Source organism: Oncorhynchus keta, chromosome 34, assembly GCF_023373465.1.
Source record: "Oncorhynchus keta strain PuntledgeMale-10-30-2019 chromosome 34, Oket_V2, whole genome shotgun sequence".
Classification (NCBI taxonomy): Eukaryota; Metazoa; Chordata; class Actinopteri; order Salmoniformes; family Salmonidae; genus Oncorhynchus; species Oncorhynchus keta.
The window spans coordinates 39,202,139-39,225,410 of record NC_068454.1 but is presented as its reverse complement, the minus strand read 5'-3'; the positions used below and the strand labels follow the sequence as shown (position 1 = coordinate 39,225,410).

General features: G+C 44.7%; 1 protein-coding gene across 1 annotated transcript in view; it reads right to left on the bottom strand.

Moving 5' to 3' along the window:
* LOC118366677 (potassium voltage-gated channel subfamily H member 7-like) overlaps positions 1-23,272 on the bottom strand; it is a 97,795-nt gene that overhangs the window by 59,230 nt on the left and 15,293 nt on the right. Inside the window, exon 3 of the mRNA XM_052492648.1 lies at positions 7,556-7,711. Within this exon, the coding sequence (XP_052348608.1) occupies positions 7,556-7,711 (156 nt within the window). The remainder of the gene's footprint in view (positions 1-7,555; positions 7,712-23,272) is intronic.

The window sequence follows — 23,272 nt, the reverse complement described above, 5'->3', positions numbered from 1 at the left end:
TGCATTGGGGCAGGTAGCGTTCTCTTGGCATCCACCATACACAGACTTGTCCGTCGGACTGCCAGATGCGTGATTCATCGCTCCAGAGAACGCGTTTCCACTGCTACAGAGGCCAATGGTGGCGAGCTTTAGACCACTCCAGTCGACGCTTGGCATTGTGCATGGTGATCTTAGGCTTGTGTGCGGTCCTGTTCTGTGAACTTGTGTGGCCTACCACTCCGCGGCCGTTGTTGCTCCTAGATGTTTCCATTTCACAATAACAGCACTTACAGTTGACCTGGGCAGCTCCAGCAGGATAGAAAGTTGATGAACTGACTTGTTAGAAAGGTGGCATCCTATGACGATGCCTTGTTAAAAGTCACTGAGCTCTTCAGTATGGGCTATTCTACTGCCAATGTTTGTCTATGGAGATTACATGGCTGTGTGTTTGATTTTATACACCTGTCAGCAATGGGTGTGGCTGAAATAGCCGAATACACTAATTTGAAGGGGTGACCACATACTTTTGGGCATGTACTGTATGTCATGGAATAGATTGGCATCATCACTCTTATGGTCTGTAAGGAAGATGTCTCTCTGGGTTCTGCCCTGTGGATGAACAAGTAGGTAGGTGACAAGGTTGATGGTTCCAGCAGTTTACAAACAATAGGTCTAACCCATCATTGAGTGTACCTGTTGGGCCAAACATGTTGTTCGTAAATGGCTGGAACCATCTCCCCAGATGGCCATCTACCTGCCTGGGTTTCCACACCGACAATTTGCAGTTGTACACATTACAATTACAGTGTAGCCTTTTGTCAGCTGATGCCCCGTCAGTTTTAAACAACAGATGTCTCCAATTGAGGTTATGTGATGGCTCATCAGTGATTCTATATAAGCGGCAGCAGCATAGAGTTTACTTGATTCATCTATGTCTTTAGCATTGCATGGGCTGATGACAACTCTGAGGTGAAATTGAGGATGATGCTGAGATTGCTAGTGGTTTTTAAATTGATTGATCTTATCACTTATCACATGACAAATCCACTAACACAATCTTCTGTAGGGTTCACATGAGCAAAGTACTAGGTTTGAGAATAGAATCAGAATATTGATCCTGAATATCTAGTTGTTTACATGATGGTAAACCAGGTGCACAACTTTATGTGCAAATTCCTACTCTTATTTTTCATAAAGTTTTGAAAGGCTCTGCATTTATCTGGCTCCAGGTCATCTATAAGTCTTTGCTAGGTAAAGCTCCGCCTTATCTCAGCTCACTGATCATCATGGCAGCACACACCCGTAGCACGCGCTCCAGCAGTTATATTTCACTGGTCATCCCCAAAGCCAACTCCTCATTTGGCTGCCTTTCCTTCCAGTTCTCTGCTACCAATGACTGGAACGAATTGCAAAAATCACTGAAGCTGGAGTCTTATATCTCATCTGTAAATAGTCCATGCAACTCCCTCATCACCATATTGTTATTTATTTTTTTGCTCCTTTGCACCCCAGTATCTCTACTTGCACATTCATCTTCTGCACATCTATCTCTCCAGTGTTTAATTGCTAAATTGTAATTATTTTGCCACTATGGCCTATTTATTGCCTTACCTCCCTGATCTTGCTACATTTGCACACACTGTATATAGATTTTTCTATTGTGTTATTGACTGTACATTTATTTATCCCATGTGTAACTCTGTGTTGTTTGTGTCGCACTGCTTTGCTTTATCTTGGCCAGGTCGCAGTTGTAAATGAGAATTTGTTGTCAATTGGCCTACCTGGTTAAATAAAGGTTAAAAAAAAAATATATATATATTTTTTTTTGACAGTCCTCTATCTTAATCGCCCCTCTTTCACCCCAGCTGCCACACTAACCCTGATTCAGATGACCATCTTGATTATGGAGACATAATTTATAGATCGGCAGGTAAGGGTGCTCTCGAGCGGCTAGATGTTCTTTACCATTCAGCCATCAGATATTCCACCAATGACCCTTATAGGACACATCATTGCACTCTATACTCCTCTGTAAACTGGTCATCTCTGTATACCCGTCGCAAGACCCACTTGTTGATGCTTATTTATAAAACCCTCTTAGGCCTCACTCCCCCTTATCTGAGATATCTACTGCAGCCCTCATTCTCCACATACGACACCCGTTCTGCCAGTCACATTCTGTTAAAGGTCCACAAAGCACACGCATCCCTGGGTCGCTCCTCTTTTCAGTTCGCTGCAGCTAGCGACTGGAACGAGCACTCAAACTGGACAGTTTTATCTCAATCTCTTCATTCAAAGACTCAATCATGGACACTTACTGACAGCTGTGGCTGCTTTGTGTGATGTATTGTTGTCTCTACCTTCTTGCCCTTTGTGCTGTTGTCTGTGATTAATAATGTTTGTACCATGTTTTGTGCTGCTACCATGTTGTGTTACGACCATGTTGTTGTCATGTTGTGTTGCTACCATGATGTGTTGTCATGTGTTGCTACCTTGTTATGTTGTTGTCTTTGTCCCTCTTGTTGTGATGTGTGTCTTGTCCTGTAGTTATATTGCAGGAGGCCTTTTGCCTTTTGGTAGGCCTTCATTGTGAATAAGAATTTGTACTTAACTGATTTGCCTAGTTAAATAAAGGTCAAATCCCCTTTCCATTATGGAGTGACAATCATCGAGCTAGAAGGACATTATGTAAAGATGTATAAATGTAAATACTATTCAAAGAGACAAAGTACATTTTTTCATAAAACAATCAGTGGACTTTATGTACAACAAATGCTGTCACATACACAGTTCTTTCGGAAAGTATTCAGACCTCTTGACTTTTTCTACATTTTGTTTCGTTACAGCCTTATTCTAAAATGGAATAAATAAAAATAAATACGTCTACACACAATACCCCATAATGACAAAGCAGGTTTTTAGACATTTTTGCACATTTATAGAAAATAAAAAAACGGAAATACCTTATTTACATAAGTATTCAGACCCTTTGCTGTGAGACTCGAAATTGAGTTCAGGTGCATCCTATTTCCATCGATCATCCTTGAGATGTTTCTACAACTTGATTGGAGTCCACCTGTGGTAAATTCAATTGATTGGACATGATTTGGAAAGGCACACACCTGCCAATATAGGGTCCGACAGTTGACAGTGCATGTCAGAGCAAAAACCACACCACGAGGTCGAAGAAATTGTCTGTAGCGTGCAGAGACAGGATTGTGTTGAGGCATAGATCTGGGGAAGGGTAACAAAACATTGCAGCATTGTAGGTCCCAAATAACACAGTGGCCTCAATCATTCTTAAATGGAAGAAGTTTGGAACCACCAGACTTTTCCTAGAGCTGGCCTCCTGGCCAAACTGAGCAATTGAGGGAGAAGGGCCTTGGTTAGGGAGGTGACCAAGAACCCGATGGTCATTCTGACAGAGCTCCAAAGTTCATCTGTGGAGATGGGAGTACCTTCCAGAAGGACAACCATTTCTGCAGCACTCCACCAATCAGGCCTTTATGGTAGAGTGGCCAGACAGTAGCCACTCCTCTGTAAAAGGCACATGAAAGCTCATTTGGAGTTTGCCAAAAGGCACATAAAGGACTCTCAGACCATGAGAAACAATATTCTCTGGTGTGATGAAACCGAGATTGAACTCTTTGGCCTGCATGCCAAGCGTCAGGTCTGGAGGAAATCTGGCACCATCGCTACGGTGAAGCATGGTGGTGGCAGCATCATGCTGTGGGGATGTTTTTCAGCCGCAGGGACTGGGAGACTAGTCAGGATCGAGGGAAAGATGAACTGAGCAAAGTACAGAGAGATCCTGAAAACCTCAGGCTGAGGCGAGGCTTTACACCACTTCAGCCGTGGTGTGAAGTCAAGGCGTTTCAAAACTTTCCGAATGCACTGTACTGTATGTCAACATGGGCTTTCATAAGACACAGAGACTTTTATAAAGCTACGGCTGCAGTAAACTCTCACCTTGTAATGTCCCAAATGAAAAGGATTTACACACATTTGTAAAGACCAATCTTATATGATTATGGCCTAATTCCTATAAGGAAGCACACAACATGTGATTCTTATACAATTCCTGTGTTTCTCACATATGTGACAATATACACTGTCAGGCATATAGTTATGTATACTGCTTGTGTATGAATGTGGTATACTTCATATAAGACACTTACGTGATTCATAGAGACCCTTTCAAAGGTTCCATACGTTGTACGTGCATTTTTCATACATTATTCATTACCCATACATTATTCATGCTATCGAATATCCCTGCATTACAGTGGGTAGGAGTTAGGTTGAGAAGTTATGCATTTCATAGTAAACGAGGCCTGTGATATTTCCATTGACATTTTGCCATGCTGATTGCAAATGCACACCCTGCTGTGTCATCATCTGCTCTCGCTTTTTTCTCATTTGATGACCCGAAGCGCAGAGCTTCTACTCCAGCCCTCGCTGCTCGAATCATCTGTGGACCACACGTCCTCTCCCTCGGCTAGTCTAATGACGAGCAACACATTGTATAAGTTGATTTTCAACATGGGAAGCTAACTACTAATAGACTTGTGATTTTTGGAGACTTCATATGTACATTTTAAGTAATAGAAAGTACTGGTACCGCTAATCCTGTAGCTTTATCAGTTGAATATTTGCATTAGGTACATACTGTAGCTACTATGTGAAGTATTTTCTTTTTTGATTCATCTATTTTTATAAGTTAGCTTACAATAGCCAGAGCCATGTATTTCATTTTTCTAAATACATGATTGCTAGGGGGCTGGCCCAAGTGGACCAAGCTTGCAGAGTGTCATGGCCTCCTGCTTCACGTGCTCCGGCACATGTTTAGTTTTCATTCAACTGGGACTGCTTGGTATGAATGGTCACTTGCAGATAGAAGCTGTTGATTTATGAATGGTAGGGCAGAGACCACTTGATCCTCGCTGAGCCTTCTGAATTATTGGATTTATGTGCCTGTTTTAGTGTATTACTCGTGCTTATGTCAAAATACAATGTTCCCAGTTCTGTTTGGAGAACACAGTTCCTGTGTGTTTTGTGGAAACGTCAAAAGAGCAGAATATTTGAGAAGCAAGAAGAATGGGAATTGAATCTTGAATGTGCTTTTAGATTCAGCCCCATTAATTTACAGTATTTATTTGCTTTGGGAAAGAAGGGCCTCTCTGCTTCATACCATTATGCCTTCCACGGGTCATTTACTCCAAATACATACATTTTCCATTTCATACAGCAGCTATTAATCCGTCGCAATAACTCAGTATGAAATTACAATTAAATGGTTCAAAGAGGACGGCATAATGAGAGGAAAGCTCTTTGGTTGCACCCAGTGAATCTAGTTGACAATAGAATCCTGAATTAAAATAATTGATTGTATTTTATGTGAATCTATACCACTGTAATTTTCCCACAAATAGCATAGCGGAAAGATACATTTTCATACGGTGCAATGCATCTATTTTCCTGGTAATGTACAGCTGTTCTATTTGCTCAGGTCTTGGTGACATCTTGGAAAAAATCCTGAGAAGTGGGATCTGTGTGCAGACTTTGTGAAGGAGGGATTATGCTCTCACTTGCACGTACTATTGTGCTAGTTGCTATGATACCTGGAGATCGTACAGTATGTATGGGATCATAATTAGCTCCCCATGGTCCCTAAAATCAATTTGCAAGGAAAGCATATTTGTATGAGGCAACTAACATCGGGCCTATGCATTTATGTCCATAAAATGGATAAAGCATAAGTGTGCCTGTGGTGTCTGTCTACTGATCTGTCACACCACCTGCGTATCTGTCCCTTCCTTCTGTGGCACTTTTTCCCTTCAGTGAAGACCTCTAGTACGGAAGAAGTGATCAGCTCTGATTAGTCATGTTAAAAACACACACACACACACACACACACACACACACACACACACACACACACACACACACACACACACACACACACACACACACACACACACACACACACACACACACACACACACACACACACACACACACACACACACACACACACACACACACACACACACACACACACACACACACACACACTAGGATTGCAAAATTCCAGGACCTTTCAATAAATTCCCCTTCTTTTTCCAGAAAACCAGGGTATTTATTGAAAGTTCACAGATTTTTTGCAACCTGACACACGACACACACAGAGGAAACACAACCCCCACCGCCTTGGGTGCAGTGTTCAGGATTCATGCTGAACCAAGCGGGGGGCTCTGCCTTGCTCAGTGAGAGGAGATGCTCGGGAACCTTCAATCAGGAGCAGGCAGAGATGTCTTGTTGACATTTACACCCTCTGACACACAGCAGTGGAGGAGATGGTAAAGAGACACAGCTCCCAGTTCAAACACCACTGCTCTGTTATCTCTATTTAAAAATAAGAGCAGAGATGGCAATATTCCACATTCGTGGAGGCCAAATAAATGGTGAAATAAAATGGCCATGCAAAAGCTCTCCTGCCGATAAAAGTGCATCTGTGCTAATTTATCCTATGGAAGCAGCTGGTCAATAGATAAAGCCCATTATCTATTAGTTTGAGCTTTCTACTCAGTTTCCTTGCGAAAAGAAACACAATCTAGCGATCTGTCTTTCAGATGTTAAAAGAACTGTCCAGTGAAAATATCACTTTTAAAAGTTCATATTCTGTTAACTCATACCCAAATTATGTTGTATATTCCCTAAATAGGGAAAATGGCACTTCACACCTTGCAGAAAATAGTCACTTTCAAATTCGCCAAAGTTCCAAAACATCTCTTTAATCTGTTTGAAAATGACACTAAGTTCTATTCCCTTCCCTTTGTTTTCATTCGACTGGGATTGCTTGGTATTTGTGGCCAAAGCATTTACTTGCTTTGGTTTACAAAATGCTTGCTATTTCCTCATAGAACATGATGTCATGTTAGCTCATTGGGTGAGCTGGCCAATCAGTGGTCTACTCGCATTCACATCTTTATGACTGGCATACACATACATGGCCCACACTGTTCTGTTGTTGGGGTAAGCCCACACCATTCCAACACAGAAAAGCAGCTTTTTAACATATTTCCCCAAAAAAATTCTGGAAGGAAAACTATTTCAGTCATATTATTATTAATTATAGGTAATATAATTAATGAAACACTGGACAGTTACTGAAAGCTTTGTTCCACTTTAAGCTTTGTTCCAACTTGCTTAATTAGCCTCTTGCAGATAGACGAGGATGAGCATGAATAATCGCAATTAGTGGAATCCACTTGTATAATTGCCCTTCTATTGAAGAGGAGTGTGTCTTTGGGAACTGGTAGGAAGTCAATTAGGGCTTCCTATGGGATGGGCTCCTTGATCTAGCTGCAGTCCTACATCATTACATAGGGTTGCGTCCTAAATGGCACCCCGTTCCCTATGTAGTGCACTACCTTTGAGTAGTGCACTACGTAGGGAATAGAGAGCCATTTGATGCACATCCATTCTGTATTGGGAAGAGTCAAAACAACTGTAATATTTCATACCCACATTACCAATATACCGAGCAGTGCAGTGCATAGGGTAAAATACTCACCGGAATCAGTTCTTTCCGGGGATGTGTGGTTCAGTTTCTCTGTCGAGTCGCTGCTTCCTTCCTCAAGGACGTAATCAAAGTTTAGGATGAACAGCATCACTACGCCTTCCTCGTTCTTCACCGGGATTATGTGAGTGTAGCACTGGAAGTCTGACCCTGGAAGAGAAATAGTAAACCTGCTATGTCTAAAAGGTGACGTACCTTATGCTCTCCTTCCATATTTGAGCTCCACTACAGTATAACTTGTAATCCGTGTTCTTGCATACGGCTGCTACTGAACCTGAGCAGGCACCTTTTTAATAATAATATAGCGCTGAGGGTTGGATACTTTCTAAAGCCCCCGAGGAGAGAAACAATTACTTCGACATTATTATTATTATTATTCCAACCATGATTATTGGAATAATAATAATGTATTATTATTATTATTATTATTATTCCAACCATATTATTCCAACTATGCTGTTAGTGCAATTGATCATGTAATAAGATGTTGCTATCACCTCTTAGGGCTAAGTGTTCATCATGAATCCCCAAGCTATATGCTAGTAAGGCAGTTCGCGGATTCGACAGGGTCACTGATTGGCCAAGACGGCACTAGATAAGTAGCGTGCTTTATGCGATTAAAGGCACAGTGGTGAAACATGTTGCCCTCAGACTATCCTGCATTTACAAAACATTGGCCTAGAATGCAGACATCTGAGGCACGTGGGAGCAGCAGGCTACAGCACACAAGTCAGGCCAGGGCTTCACAGTGTACACATAGAATGTGCCCAAATGGAACCTTATTTCCCTTACAGTGTGCTGCTTTTGGCCAGGGCTCATAGGGTTCTGATAAAAAGCAGTGCACTAGGGAATAGGGTGTAATTTGGGACACAAACATAAGACTGAAAGGACTACGCTTAGAACAGAGTCATACCAGACCTAGTGCTGCTGAGCTGCCTCCTTAAGTGAAGGAAGAATGTAATCGGGTCCTGTGTGTGGCTGGTGTAGAGAATCAGGCGCAGGACAGCAGAAATGATTCATCAACGTACTTTACTCAAAATACAAAAATACAAGGCAAATATACGTGCCCAAAAATAATGGAGCGATTTACAAAGAACAATCACTCACAAACAAACATAAGGAACAGAGGGTTAAATAATAAACAGGTAATTGGGTGAGTGAAACCAGGTGTGTAAGATTAAGACAAAGCAAATGGAAAATGAAAAGTAGCTAGAAAGCCGGTGATGTCCAAACGCCGCCGAACAAGGAGAGGGACCGACTTCGGTGGAAGTCGTGACAGTCGACCTCGGGGATGACCCGGAGGACCAGGTGGACCAGGTGCAGGGCGATCCGGATGGAGACGATGGAACTCCCGCAGCAATGAAGGGTCCAAAATATCCTCCACCGGCACCCAGCATCTCTCATCCGGACCGTACCCCTCTCACTCCACGAGGTACTGAAGGCCCCTGGCCCGATGCCTCGAGTCCAGGATGGCTCGAACAGCATATGCCGGGGCCCCCTCGATGTCCAGAGGGGGCGGAGGAACCTCCCGCACCTCAGACTCCTGGAGTGGACCAGCCACCACCGGCCTGAGGAGAGACACATGGAACGAGGGATTAATACGGTAATCTGGGGGAAGCTTTAACCTGTAGCATACCTCGTTCAGTCTCCTCAGGACTTTGAATGGCCCCACAAACCGCGGGCCCAGCTTCCGGCAGGGCAGACGGAGGGGCAGGTTTCGGGTCGAGAGCCTCGCTGCGGTGACGGTCGGCGCTCGCCTTTTTCCGCCTCATGGCCCGTTTTAGGCGTCCCAGGCCTCCTCCCAGCACTTAAACCATCCGTCCACTGCAGGAGCTTCATCTGGCTCTGATGCCAAGGTTCCAGAACCGGCTGATACCCCAGTACGCACTGGAGAGAAGAGAGGTTAGTGGAGGAGTGGCGGAGTGAGTTTTGGGACATCTCTGCCCAGGGGATGAACGCCTACCACTCCCCCGGCCAGTCCTGGCAATATGACCGCAGAAACCTACCCGCATCCTGGTTTACTCTCTCCACCTGCCCGTTACTTCCTGGGTGAAAGCCTGAGGTGAGGCTGACTGAGACCCCCAGCTGTTCCATGTCCTCAGGCACCCCGTAGTGCCAGAAGACGTGTGTAAACAGCGCCTCCGCAGTCTGTAGGGCCGTAGGAAGAACTGGCAAAGGGAGGAGACGTCAGGACTTAGAAAACTGATCCACAGCAACCAGGATCGTGGTGTTGCCCTGTGAGGGAGGAAGATCCATCAGGAAGACCAACGAGAGGTGCGACCACGGCCGTTGTGGAACGGGTAGGGGTTGTAACTTCCCTCTGGGCAGGTGCCTGGGAGCCTTGCACTGGGCGCACACCGAGCAGGAGGAAACATAAACCCTCACGTCCTTGGCCAAGGTGGACCACCAGTACTTCCCACTAAGGCAACGTACCGTCCAACCGATGCCAGGGTGACCAGAGGAGGGTGACGTGTGGGCCCAATAGATCAACCGGTTGCGGACAGCAGACGGAACGTACAGGGTCCCAGCTGGACATTGGGGGGGAGTGGGCTCTGTGCGTAACGCCCGCTCAATGTCCGCGTCCAGCTCCCACACCACCAGGTAAGAGGCTGGAAGTATGGGAGTGTGATCCATGGACCGCTCCTCTGTGTCATAAATCCAGGACAGTGCGTCTGCCTTAGCGTTCTGGGAACCTGGTCTGTAGGACCGAGTGAAAACGTGTAAAAAAACATGGCACACCTTGCCTGGCGAGGGTTCAGTCTCCTCGCCGCCCGGATATACTCCAGATTGCGGTGGTCAGTCCAGATGAGAAAAGGGTGTTTAGCCCCCTCAAGCCAATGTCTCCATGCCTTCAGAGCCTTGACAACAGCCAACAGCTCTCGGTCCCCCACATCATAGTTTTTCTCCGCCGGGCTAAGCTTCTTCGAAATGAAAGCACATGGGCGGAGCTTTGGTGGTGTGCCTGAGCGCTGAGAGAGCACGGCTCCTATGCCAGCCTCGGACTCGTCCACCTCCACTATGAACACCAAAGAGGAATCCGGATGAGCCAGCACGGGAGCCGAGGTAAACAGAGCCTTCAGGTGACCAAAAGCCCTGTCTGCCTCAGCCGACCACTGCAGCCGCACCGGTTCTCCCTTCAGCAGTGAGGTAATGGGAGCTGCTATCTGACCAAAACCCAGGATAAACCTCCGGCGGTCGTTGGCAAACCCTAGAAACCGCTGCACTTCCTTTACCGTGGTGGGAATCGGGCAATTACGCACGGCTGAAATGCGGTCACTCTCCATCTCCACCCCTGAAGTAGAAATGCGGTACCCTAGGAAGGAGACGGACTGTTGGAAGAACAGACATTTCTCAGCCTTGACGTACAGGTCATGCTCCAACAGTCAACCAAGCACCCTGCGCACCAGGGACACATGCTCGTGCAGGTCCTGTAAAATCTCATCAACAAAGGCCTGGAAGGCTGATGAAGCTTTCATCAACCCGTACGGCATGACGAGGTACTCATAGTGCCCTGAGGTGGTACTAAATGCCGTCTTCCACTCATCCCCCTCGCACGAGGTTGTAAGCGCCAGCACCAGGTTGTAAGCACTCCTGAGATCCAATTTTGTGAAGAAGCGCACCCCGTGCATTGACTCGATCACACTGGCGATGAGAGGCAGCGGGTAGCTATACCTCACTGTGATCTGATTGATACCCTGATAGTCAATACACGGCACAGACCCCCATCCTTCTTCTTCACAAAAAATAAACTCAAGGAGGCAGGTGGAGTGGAGGGCCGAATGTATCCCTGCCCCAGGGATTCGGAGACATATCTTTCCATAGCTGCCGTCTCCTTCTGTGACAGAGGATACACGTGACTCCTGGGAAGTGCTGCGTTTACCAGGAGATTTATCGGACAATCCCCCCGTCGATAGGGTTGTAATTTAGTCACCCTCTTCTTACAGAAGGCGAGAGCCAAATCGATATATTCTGAGGGGATGCGCATGGTGAAGACCTGGTCTGGACTTTCCACCGTAGTCGCACTGATGGAAACCCCCACACACCTCCCTGCGCACTCTCATGACCACCCCTTGAGAGCCCTCTGTTGCCACGAAATAGTGGGGTTATGACAGGCCAACCAGGGTAGGCCCAGCACCACGGGAAACGCAGAAGAATCAAAAAGGAAGAGACTGTTTCTCTCCTTGTGACCTTCCTGCGTAACCATGTCTAGTGGAGCGGTGGCAACCCTAATCAGCCCTAAGAATTTGTTCTTAACTGACTTGCCTAGTTAAATAAAGGTTAAAAAAATATCCACAGGAACAAGGGGGATCCTTAAACTACGGGCAAATGAACGATCAATAAAATTCCCAGCTGCGCCTGAATCTAGGAGTGCCTTATGCTGGGAATGCGGGGAAAACTCAGGAAATTAAATAAACACATACATGTGAGCAACGGGGCCCTGGGTGAGCCTGGTGCCGACTCACCTGGGGTGACACGATAGTGCCCTGCCTGCCGCCTTGACACCCTGAGGAACCCCCCCAGCACCGACCAGCAGTGTGCCCTCTGCGGCCACAGATGGTGCAGGGAATGGCCCCTCCTCCGGTCGCCCTAAGTGCTGCACCTCCCAGCTCCATGGGCGTCGGAGCGGAGGTGCCGGGGGATGGAACTGACAGGCCCCGATCCAGACATCCACGGGTAGTCAGCAGGTTGTCCAGCCGAATGGACAGGTTCACCAGCTGGTCCAATGTGAGGGTGGTGTCTCGGCAGGCCAACTCCCAATGGACGTCCTCGTGCAGACTGCACCGGTAGTGATCGATCAGGGCCCTGTCGTTCCATACCGCGCTGGCCGGCCAGGGTACGGAAGTCCAATGCAAAATCCTGCACGCTCCTCGTCCCCTGCCTCAGGTGGAACAGTTGTTCACCGGTGGGTGAACTCGGGTGAACTCTGCGGTGGGTGAACTCTGCGTAATGGTCCAACGCCGTGTCACCTTCACTCCATACGGCTTTGCCTGAGAGGCAGGAGACTAGGGCGGACACGCTCTCACTTCCCGAATGAGCCGGGTGGACGGTCGCCAGGTAGAGCTCCAGCTGTAGTAGGAACCCCTGGCATCCGGCAGCCGTCCCATCATACTCCCTCGGGAGCGCGAGCAGAATCCCCTGGGACCGGGTGAAGGAGAGGTGGACAGTGGGGTCGGCGGTAGTGGGGCTGGTGGAGGTGCTGGAAATCCTCCTCCTCTCTCCCAACTATCACATCGTCTGCATCATGCGATCCGTGGTGGTGCCCAGACCTTGCAACATGGTCGCGTGCTGCTGGACGCTCTCCTCTACTGCCATAGGGAGGGCGTCTGCTCCTGCTGGCTCCAATGGGTTGGTGAGTGATTCTGTAATGGGGTCCTGTGTGAAGCTGGTGTAGAGAGTCAGGTGCAGGACAGCAGAAATGAGTAATCAACTTACTTTACTCAAAATACAAAAATACAAGGCAAATATACGAGCCCACAAATAACAGATTTACGAAGAACAATCACTCACAAACAAACATGGGGAACAGAGGGTTAAATAATAAACAGGTAATTGGGTGAGTGAATCCAGGTGTGTAAGACTAAGACAAAACGAATGGAAAATGAAAAGTGGATCGGCGGTGGCTAGAAGGCCGGTGACGTCGACCGCTGAACACCGCCCGAACACGGAGAGGGACCGACTTTGGCGGAAGTCGTGACAAAGAATCCATTACCGACACCTCATCTGGGTACTGAATTGCACCTAATTCCCTAAATAATGTGCTACTTTTGACCAGAGCCCTATAATAATCCCTCCTTCACAAGAGTCAGGGCCCTGGTCAAAGCATTGCACTATATAGGGAATAGTTTAAAGTTTTAATGTTACATGCACAAATACAGTGAAATACCTTTCTTGCAAGCACCGAACCCAACAATGCATTTAGCTATATCAATGTAGTACTCAAAATAATGTAGGGTAGAACAAAAACATAAAATTAAGAAATAAGAAGAAGCAAGCACCTCCCTCCGTAGAGCCATGCGATTGAGGGTGGTACTGTTCCCGTACCAAGCAGTGACGCAGCCAAAAGTTCTCAGTAGTGCAGCAAACCTTTTCAACTTCCTCAGGGGGAAGAGAAGCTGTCACGCCTTCTTCACGACTGTGCGCATGTGGACAATTTTAAGTCCTTAGTGATTTGGACTCTGAACAGGGAGTACAGGAGGGGACTAAGCACACACTCCTGTGGGACCCCCGTGTTGAGGGTCAGCATGACGGAAGTGATGTTGCTACCATCACCACCCGGGGTCGGCCCGTCAGGAAGTTCAGGAGCCAGTTGCAGAGGGAGGTGTTCAATCCGGTGGAATAGGGTGCAATTCAGTGGAGGCTGCTGATGGGAGGACAGCTCGTAATAATGGCTAGAATGCAGCGAATAGAATGGCATCAAACACATGGAAACCATACTGTATGTGTGATGTTGATAGAGTTCCACCTGTTCTGCTCCAGCCATTACCATGTGCCCATCATCCCCAATTAAGGTGCCACCAACCTCCTGTGATGTCATTTCAGACACAGGGGTTGACTTTCTCCAGGCAGAATGGAGAAGAATAACAACTGACCACAAGCCAGTAAATGTGTGTTTTACGGAAACTGAATCAGTTAGGCTACAATACAATGTAGTATATGCAAAACATTGAATGCAACATTTAATTCAAGTTTAATAGTCTCAGCACTAAATCAGCATTACATTAGGTGATAGTTACTAATATTTTGTGCATGACTGTGATTGTTTAAATCTTTGAAATGTCACGCAAACCGCTAACAGCGCTCAGAATATCCTTACCAGAACTTAATCAGTCAAGAGAGTGTTAACAGATTGCTAATTATTTCAGCGCTACTGGAGACACTACAACAAAACAACAATAATTTGCAAGTCTGAATGCTTCACATGCATGCTGTAGCTGAGCCATGCTGTAATAATAGAGGAGGAAAAGGTTGACAACACCATCAAGACCTTTTAAAGGGGCGCTGAACTCCATGATTTGGCCTCGTTCTTCGACTTAGTCTTAAAGAAATGCAGCAGCCATGACTGAAACCAAACAAGAGTTGTCTCGGGGGGTTAATGTGTGTATGTTCGCACGTGGCAAGCGTTTGTACATTCCCTCTGCCAACAGTACACAACCCAAGAAAAACTGTTACGGTACTGTTCATTCCGTAACACTTTGGACAATACTTATTTTTTTACAAAGATTATCATATGCACACTTTATAGTACATTTATATCACTAGAATAAACATTTCCGACTCGATCCACATAGGCTGTTTTCGAGAGATTGACTGTGCTCTTCCAGTTACCTCAAAACTCAATTGAATTCTACTGTGTTTAGTTATAACGCATATGCTAAAGCTGCACGGCTACCTAATTACCACCAATAAAAATGATGATACAGGAACATTTTGAGTTGGTTCCTTGGGGTCCTCCAATCTATTTAGAGCCAGTACAATGTGAGGAGGAGCATCCCGGGGCCTTGGTAGGGCATCAATGTTAGGAAAATGTTATTACTTGCTTCAAAGGACACCAAACAAGCTTATCAGAATGGCATCGTAAACAAAAATACATACTGAAATGTTAAGGGTCCTTCCATATAGACAAGTATACACTATTATATTCATTTGTACGGCCATATAATTGGAATAGGAGGCATTCCTTATCAAAACATGTTTTTGTGCATAAGTTCACATTGTTGTTAGAGAATGGAAGGCCAGGACGTTGAGAGGGTGGTCTCCTGGTGCCTATATGCATGGTTTAAAAATGTATCCAGCCTTGTTTCAAGCTTGTATTTCACATGGACAAGTACCTGAAATTCCTTTCTTGCAAGCTCGAAACCCAACAATACAGGAATCCATATCAATTCAGTCCTAAAAACAACATAAAGTGGAACAAAAACAAACAAGAAAATAAATAAATAAGTAAGTTATATACAGGGTCAGATCCAATACCATATTTACAATGTGCAGGGATACTGGAGTGGTAGACGTAGATATGCACTGTCACTGATGATGCAGAGTTATCTGGCTGCTAAAGCTATCCACTCATTAGATTATGTTCAACTCATAATTTACCCTCCCTAATCTCCGAGGACCATAACCCTATATCCTCCACTACAAATATAATGCTATCAGCGTTACCACTGAAGTGTAAAAAGCAGGTTCAGATTCATTCAATGTCATTCACAGTAGACATAAATAAATCCTTTCCTCAGTGGGACTCCATTTGTCCCGAAAGTCTCGCTGCCCTCATAAAACAAGCCACATATCCACTGCCCTTCTAGGAAGAACACCTGATGTGCAATAATAAGCAACCAAAAAATGCCCATCCTTCCATATGCAAATGTCTCTGTCTCCCTCTGTCTACCAGCCAGGCTCACAAAGAACACACATTGCGCGTTCACAGGAGGCGTCTCGGAGCTGGATCTCACACCACGCTGCCAGTCGCATTCATTAGCAGTAGCTGCCTGTCTGACTAAATATATCAATCTTTTGTTGGACTGCCTTCATATGTCAGGCTTTAATAGGATGCCTCCGTGCATCAGCAGCCCCCCGTGGAACAACCCTTCTGAAACAACATTTGATTTCCTAAACTGTGAATTACATGAATGTTTTTATTGGATGAGAGAGAAAAAGAAGACATTTAGCTGACACTTATCCAAAGCATCTGACGGCCAGGGTATTCAGCTTCAGGTAGCTACTGTAGGTAAGGCAACCACATATCACAATCATTGTAATTGTGGTGAATTGGTAATAAGTCAAACCAAAAATCCAGTGTATAAGCCTCACTCACCTCCTCTGATATCATACTGTTCATTGTCAGCGCTTTAAGATTCTCATTACGAAGGAAGATGCCAAAGGGAAAATTTGCAGGTATTAAACATTTATCGCTTTTAGTTAACAGCATTTAGGATTACCCGCAATTACATGACTACAACAACACCTATTCATCTTCATCTTTCTCAGCAATACATTATTCAGTGTATACACGGATCTTGTGTCTGTCAGTTGGCATACATTAATGTTGCACATTGCGTCACATTTGAAATCTGCGCAAAGAAACTAGCTACTGTGTGTGAGTACAGAATATGCTGCAGGAAAGAGGAGACCCATGCGGACCCACGAGGGGGGCCAGAATGGCAAATTCAGAGGAAATATGTTTGGGAATTGATTTACTAGATGGGAAAACAATACCTGGCTAAAAGGGTGAGCTATGGGGGTCCCTCCTCATCCTGTCACCCGCTGAAAGTCAGGTGGATAATAATGATTTCCACTGGGGGAAAATAAAGTAAATAAGGCCAATCATTTCCTACTTTCGGTCAGGAAACTATTCACACTTTTTCATAGTCATTAGGAAGGCAGACAGACTCTGGTGTGTTGATTGAATAGCGAATTCTCCAGTTAATTCCCTCTGCCAGTACACCGATCAAATCAGACTACATGAATTATTGTAGATAGTGGCCAGGATATAGAGTAGTATGTATGTGTGCCTCTCAGGTTGGTGGTAAATCTCCCTAAAAAGTACAGGAACATTTGGCTTACGGTTTGAGAGGTGTTATTCAGTGCTATACATATTCCTAAACAATTGTGTCATTAAGTGTGTACACGGTTGTATTCACTAGGCACTAAATGGAAGAGAATGGACTGAAACCCAGAGCATATCGGACTGCTTCTCTCTACCATATCACCGGTTTCCTGCTGAATCCGGATCATTACACCTGATCATTACTCCGGATCATCGCAGCTAGCTAGCTGCAAACGAGTGGCTACTGTTAGCTAATGCCTCTGTCCCGAAGCAATCACCAGCTAGCCTTGAGCTAGGCCCATGTACCAGCTAATTCTAGGGCTACAATACCTCCTTTGCCAATTGGCCTGGACCCTTTACTGTCGACACGGTGCCCCGCCGATCCATCACGACTGGACTGCCAATGTGATCGCCCGATGTTGTCTCAACAGGCTATTCTGTTACGATGTCGCCGAAGAACCAGCTACTAGCCCCGGCCCGCTAGCTTTTCAGAACGCTGTGTCCCCTGCTTGCCTAGCGTAGTAGTGACTACCGAACAGCACCCTGACTCAACTGTTGCTGCTCTTCTGACCCTATGATCACTCGGCTACACAGTTGATGCCCCCTGGACTGTTTCAATAACACGGTACCTAATTGTGTTTACCTGTCGGCCCCAGCCTCGAACTCAGGTCCTGCATGTACTTAACTGACCCGCTCTGCCCATTCACCACCATTTTTCCATTGCTGTCTTAGCTCTCCTGATCATCATCGGTGATTGCTTTAGGCCTCTCTCTAATGTCAATATGCCTTGTCTACTGCTGCCGTGGCTAGTTTTCACTGTTTTACTTCGCTGTAGAGCCCGCTCAACATGCCCCTTTCGTCCCACCCCACACACATGCGGAGACCTCACCCGGCTTAACTTGTCCCTCCGGCGACGAAACCTCTCTCATCGTCACTCAACACCTAGGTTAACCTCCACTCCTATTCCCTAGGCGCTATCATTTGTTGACTTCTGTAACCACAAAAACCTTGGTTTCATGCATGTTTAACATCAGAAGCCTCCTCCCTAAGTTTGTTTTATTCACTGCTTTAGCACACTCTGCCAACCCTGATGGCCTAGCCGTGTCTGAATCCTGCCCCCCATTTATCTTCAGAGTTTGTACTGTTAGGTGACCTACACTGGGATATGCTTAACACCACAGCCGTCCTACAATCTAAGCTAGATGCCCTCAATCTCACACAAATTATCATGGAACCCACCAGGTACAACCCTCAATCAGTAAACACGGGCACCCTCATAGATATCATCCTGACCAACCTGCCCTCTAAATGCACCTCCGCTGTCTTCAACCAGGATCTCAGCGATCACTGCCTCATTGCCTGCGTCCGTAATGGGTCCGTGGTCAAACAACCACCACTCATCACTGTCATACGCTCCCTAAAGCACTTCAGCGAGCAGGCCTTTCTAAGCGACCTGGCCCAGGTATCCTGGAACGATATTGACCTCATTCCATTGACCTCATTCGCCCCCACGATATGCAACTTTTCAGGGAAGTTCGGAACAAATATAAACAGGCAGTTAGGAAAGATAAGGCTAGCTTTTTCAAACAGAAATTTGAATCCTGTAGTGCAAACTCCAAAAAGTTCTGGAACACTGTAAAGTCCATGGAGAATAAGAGCCCACTCCTCCCTTTTCAAAGGGGGTGACACTCCAGACCCAAACTGTTACAGACCTAAATCTATCTTACCCTGCCTTTCTATAGTCTTCGAAAGCCAAGTTAACAAACAGATCACTGAATCAGCTTCCTATTTTGCAAACAAAGCCTCCTTCATTCATGTTGCCAAACACACCCCCGTAAAACTGACTATCCTACCAATCCTTGACTTCGGCGATGTCATTTACAAAATATCCTCCAACACTCTACTCAGCAAATTGGATGTAGTCTATCGCAGTGCCATCCGTTTTGTCACCAAAGCCCCATATACTACCCACCACTGCGACCTGTATGCTCTCGTTGGCTGGCCCTCGCTTCATATTCATCGGCAAAACAACTGGCTCCAGGTCATCTATAAGTCTTTGCTAGGTAAAGCCCCGCCTTATCTCAGTTCACTGGTCACCATAGCATCACCCAGCCATAGCACGTGCTCCAGTAGGTATATTTCACTGGTCACCCCCAAAGCCAACTCCTCCTTTGGCCACCTTTCATTCTGGTTCTCTGCTGCCAATGACTGGAACGAATTGCAAAAATCACTTAAGCTGGAGTCTTATATCTCCCTCACTAACTTTAAGCATCAGCTGTCAGAGCAGCTTACTGATCATTGCACCTGTACATAACCCATCTGTAAATAGCCCACCCAAATACTTCATCCCTATGTTGTTATTACTTTTTTCTCCTTTGCACCCCAGTATCTCGACTTGCACATTCATCTTCTGCACATCTATCACTCCAGTGTTCAATTGCAAAATTTTAATTATTTCGCCACTATGGCCTATTTATTTGCCTTACCTCCCTAATCTTACTACATTTGCACACACTGTATATATACTTTTCTATTGTGTTATTGGCTGTATGTTTGTTTATCCCATGTGTAACTCTGTGTTGTTTGTGTCGCACTTCTTTGCTCTATCGAGGCCAGGTCACAGTTGTAAATAAGAACTTGTTCTCAACTGGCCTACCTAAAGGTGAAATAAAACAATTTAATTTTAAAAAACAAGGAGGGACTAAGTGAACTTGTCTAAACCGTGGTTTTCCTTTTCCATTGCGAAACGTTTTGCTATTGTGTGCACTACTGAATATGACCGAGTTACCACCTCTGAGTTGTAGATCATTCACAGGGAGGTTGGGTCATTTAAACTGGCAGGTCCAGGATAATACAAAGTGTTGATAGTGTACATTAGTGTCTCTACCAGTGATTGGATGTCTATCACTATCAATTCCAGTCGGGGGGTTCAAGTTTCCCTTCAAGTGTCACTCTACGAGATCTAGGATCGCCCTCACCGCCTAAGGTGCTCTCTCAGCACCCCAACATGATCCTCGTCTTCAGACCCCACACTCACAGATAGTCAAATTGAGATTTCCAGCTCTTTACCTTGGTCCTATTGAATGTCAGATACCAGGCCACAGAGGAATGCAAATCCTAGTGATGCCGTGGCCTTTCAGGATAATGCATCCATCATGGAAAAAGCTTTTATCAAGCTGACTATGAATGCATAAGGTCAGCGGGCAAAGCAATTGTGTAATTAAGAGGATGTACTTTGTAATTGAAAGATTTGACAGTCTTATAATTTCAAATTTCCCCAATAGTCAGCAAAGGGACAAGTTGAGAAGGGATATCACGTCTTCATTTTCTTTATATTCATCTTGTTGACAATAATAAGTGAAGTTTAAATTGATAGAGGCTAGAACTATCTGAATTACATAACCATTTTATCTCTGCTGTTGAAAACGAAATGTTAGTCAAAAAGAAATGTGAGATAATGTCTCGATGCTTTTTATAGTGGAGATCAAGTTTATAAAGTGCCTGGCTCGGCTGATGAGACAGTGGATTGCGCAGTCAGATGGAACAGATTAAATAGGCATTTTAACTAGATTATATTTCCACCATCAATAATTCAAAACATATATGCTAATTGAGCCATTATTGCCAAAGGTCTACTGCTGTGTGGTGGTGCTCCTCGTCTTTTATTTCATTCATTAATTTTACCTTTATTTTACCAGGGAGTCATACTGAGACCAAGGTCTCTTTTACAGATGAGCCCTGAATTACATAAGTGACAGAATATACAAAATGCAAGCAGAAAGTCACGGTCATAAAAATAAATAAAAAAACGCATTCTTCAGTAAAACGATCTTCAATCAGCTTTGTAAATTGGCATAGAGGCACCAAAACATTACATTTAAGAACATTTTGAAGATTGTTCCACAAAGAAGGTGCAAAAAAACTAAAATATAGACCTAGAGAACAAAGGAATTTCCAGAGTTAGCTATCCCTGAGACCGGGTGTGGTAACTCAAATGTCTAAAGTTTAGTAATGATGTTAGGTACAGTCTGACTTTTGCAAAAGAGCTTTCTTTCTAAATGAAAAAATAACAATGTATCAACCTATGTGACATCCAAGAGGGCCAACCATCCTTCTGATAGAGAATGATAGAGAATGCAGTGATGAGTACTTGGTCGCCTGTAACAAAGCGGGGTGCACTATGATAAACTGCATTTAACGGATTTAATGAAGTGGCAGCTACGTTCATATAGATGATGTCGTCAAAGTCTAGGACTGATAGGAACGTTGACTGAATAATCTGCTTTTTACTATTTAGCGAGAGGCAGGACCTATTTCTATAGAAGAAGACCATTTTTATTCTCAGCTTCTCTGCTAACTCATCAATATACTTAAAAAAAAAACAGTTTTCATCTATTCAGATGCCCTGATACTTCGAAGCAGGGACACGATCAATATGGACACCATCCAAAGTACATAAAGTTAAATCATCAGAATTATTTTTATGCGCTCTAGAGAACAACATATGCTTAGTTTTACCTGCGTTCAATACTCATTTCAGGTAAATAAAGTTTTTCTGCAATACAATGAAGGCAGACTAGTTCAGATAGAGCCTTGTCAACTGTGGGGGCAATAGCATATACAACAGCATCATCGGCATACAAGTGCATGTTGCAATTCTTTACAGACAAGTCAATATTTTGTATGTAAACAGTCAAGAATACAGATGACCTGGCCTCCACAATCACCCGACCTCAACCCAATTGAGATGGTTTTGGATGAGTTGGAGCGCAGAGTGAAGGAAAAGCAGTCAAAAAAGTGCTCAGCATATGTGGGAACTCCTTCAAGACTGTTGGGAAAGAATTACAGGTGAAGCTGATTGAGAGAATGCCAAGCATATGCAAAGCTGTCATCAAGGCAAAAAAGTGGCTACAGTGAAGAATAGAATATATATATATATATGTTTTTACCTTTATTTAACTAGGCATGTCAGTTAAGAACAAATTCTTATTTTCAATGACAGCCTAGGAACAGTGGGTTAACTGCCTGTTCAGGGGCAGAACGACAGATTTGTACCTTGTCAGGTCGGGGATTTGAACTTGCAACCTTCCGGTTACATGATTCCATATGTGTTATTTCATAGTTTTGATGTCTTCACTATTATTCTACTATGTATAAAATATTACAAATAAAGAAAAACCCTTGAATGAGTAGGTATGTCCTAACCTATGACTGGTACTGTATATGGCCCCTCCTCCCTATTTTTGTAACCTGTCACATCTAAATACATTATAATAATTTACTTCAATGTCTTTATCAGAGATATAACCATTTAACCACGTTTCTGAGAGAGCCATGATGTCAGGACACGGAGTCCTGTACCCAAATGTCAATTGTGTCCATTCTTTTTATCATACTTCACACATTTAGGTGCATTAGTTACTTCACACAGACATTGAAGAGGAGTGGGACAACATTCCACAGTCAACAGCCAGATCAACTATATTCGAAAGAGATGTGTCACGCTGCATGAGGCAAATGGTGGACACATACTGACTGGTTTTCTTATCCACACCCCGACCCTTTTTTTAAGGTAGAGTATCTGAGACGAACAGATGCACATCGTACCCGAGATGGCATAGCAGTTCAGACGTCTTTTGTCCTCGTCTTGTCGTGTCCTGTATATATATATATATTTACAACTTTTTTTCACGTACATTTTATTTTTATTTTCCATCAACTCATCTTCAAAACACTCTCCTGCAACCCGCCTCACCAATTTATATTTATAAATAAGTATTATTTACCTCAAATCTGCAATCCTCCAAGAAGCTAGCCAGAAGCTAGCCAGAAGCTCCAAGAAGCTAGCCAGAAACTAACCAGAAGCTAGCCAGGAGCTAGCTAGAAGCTAATCAGAAGCTAGTTCAGAAGCTAGTTAGCTTCTTTACTGGCAAATCGTTAGTATTCAGCTAACCACAGTTTGTGGTCATCAGCTATCCTTTAGCTCGAAAATCTATCGCCAGTTTTTGTACGGCGCGGCTCGGAACGGAACATACCGACCAATTTTTCTCTCCATGTCCTTGGATTTCGGCTGCTCTCTGGACATTCATTCCCGGATCTCACAGCTGGCTGGCTGCTGTCCGTGTGTCTGTCTGCAAGCATCGGTTGCTCCGCTCCGAGCTGGCCAG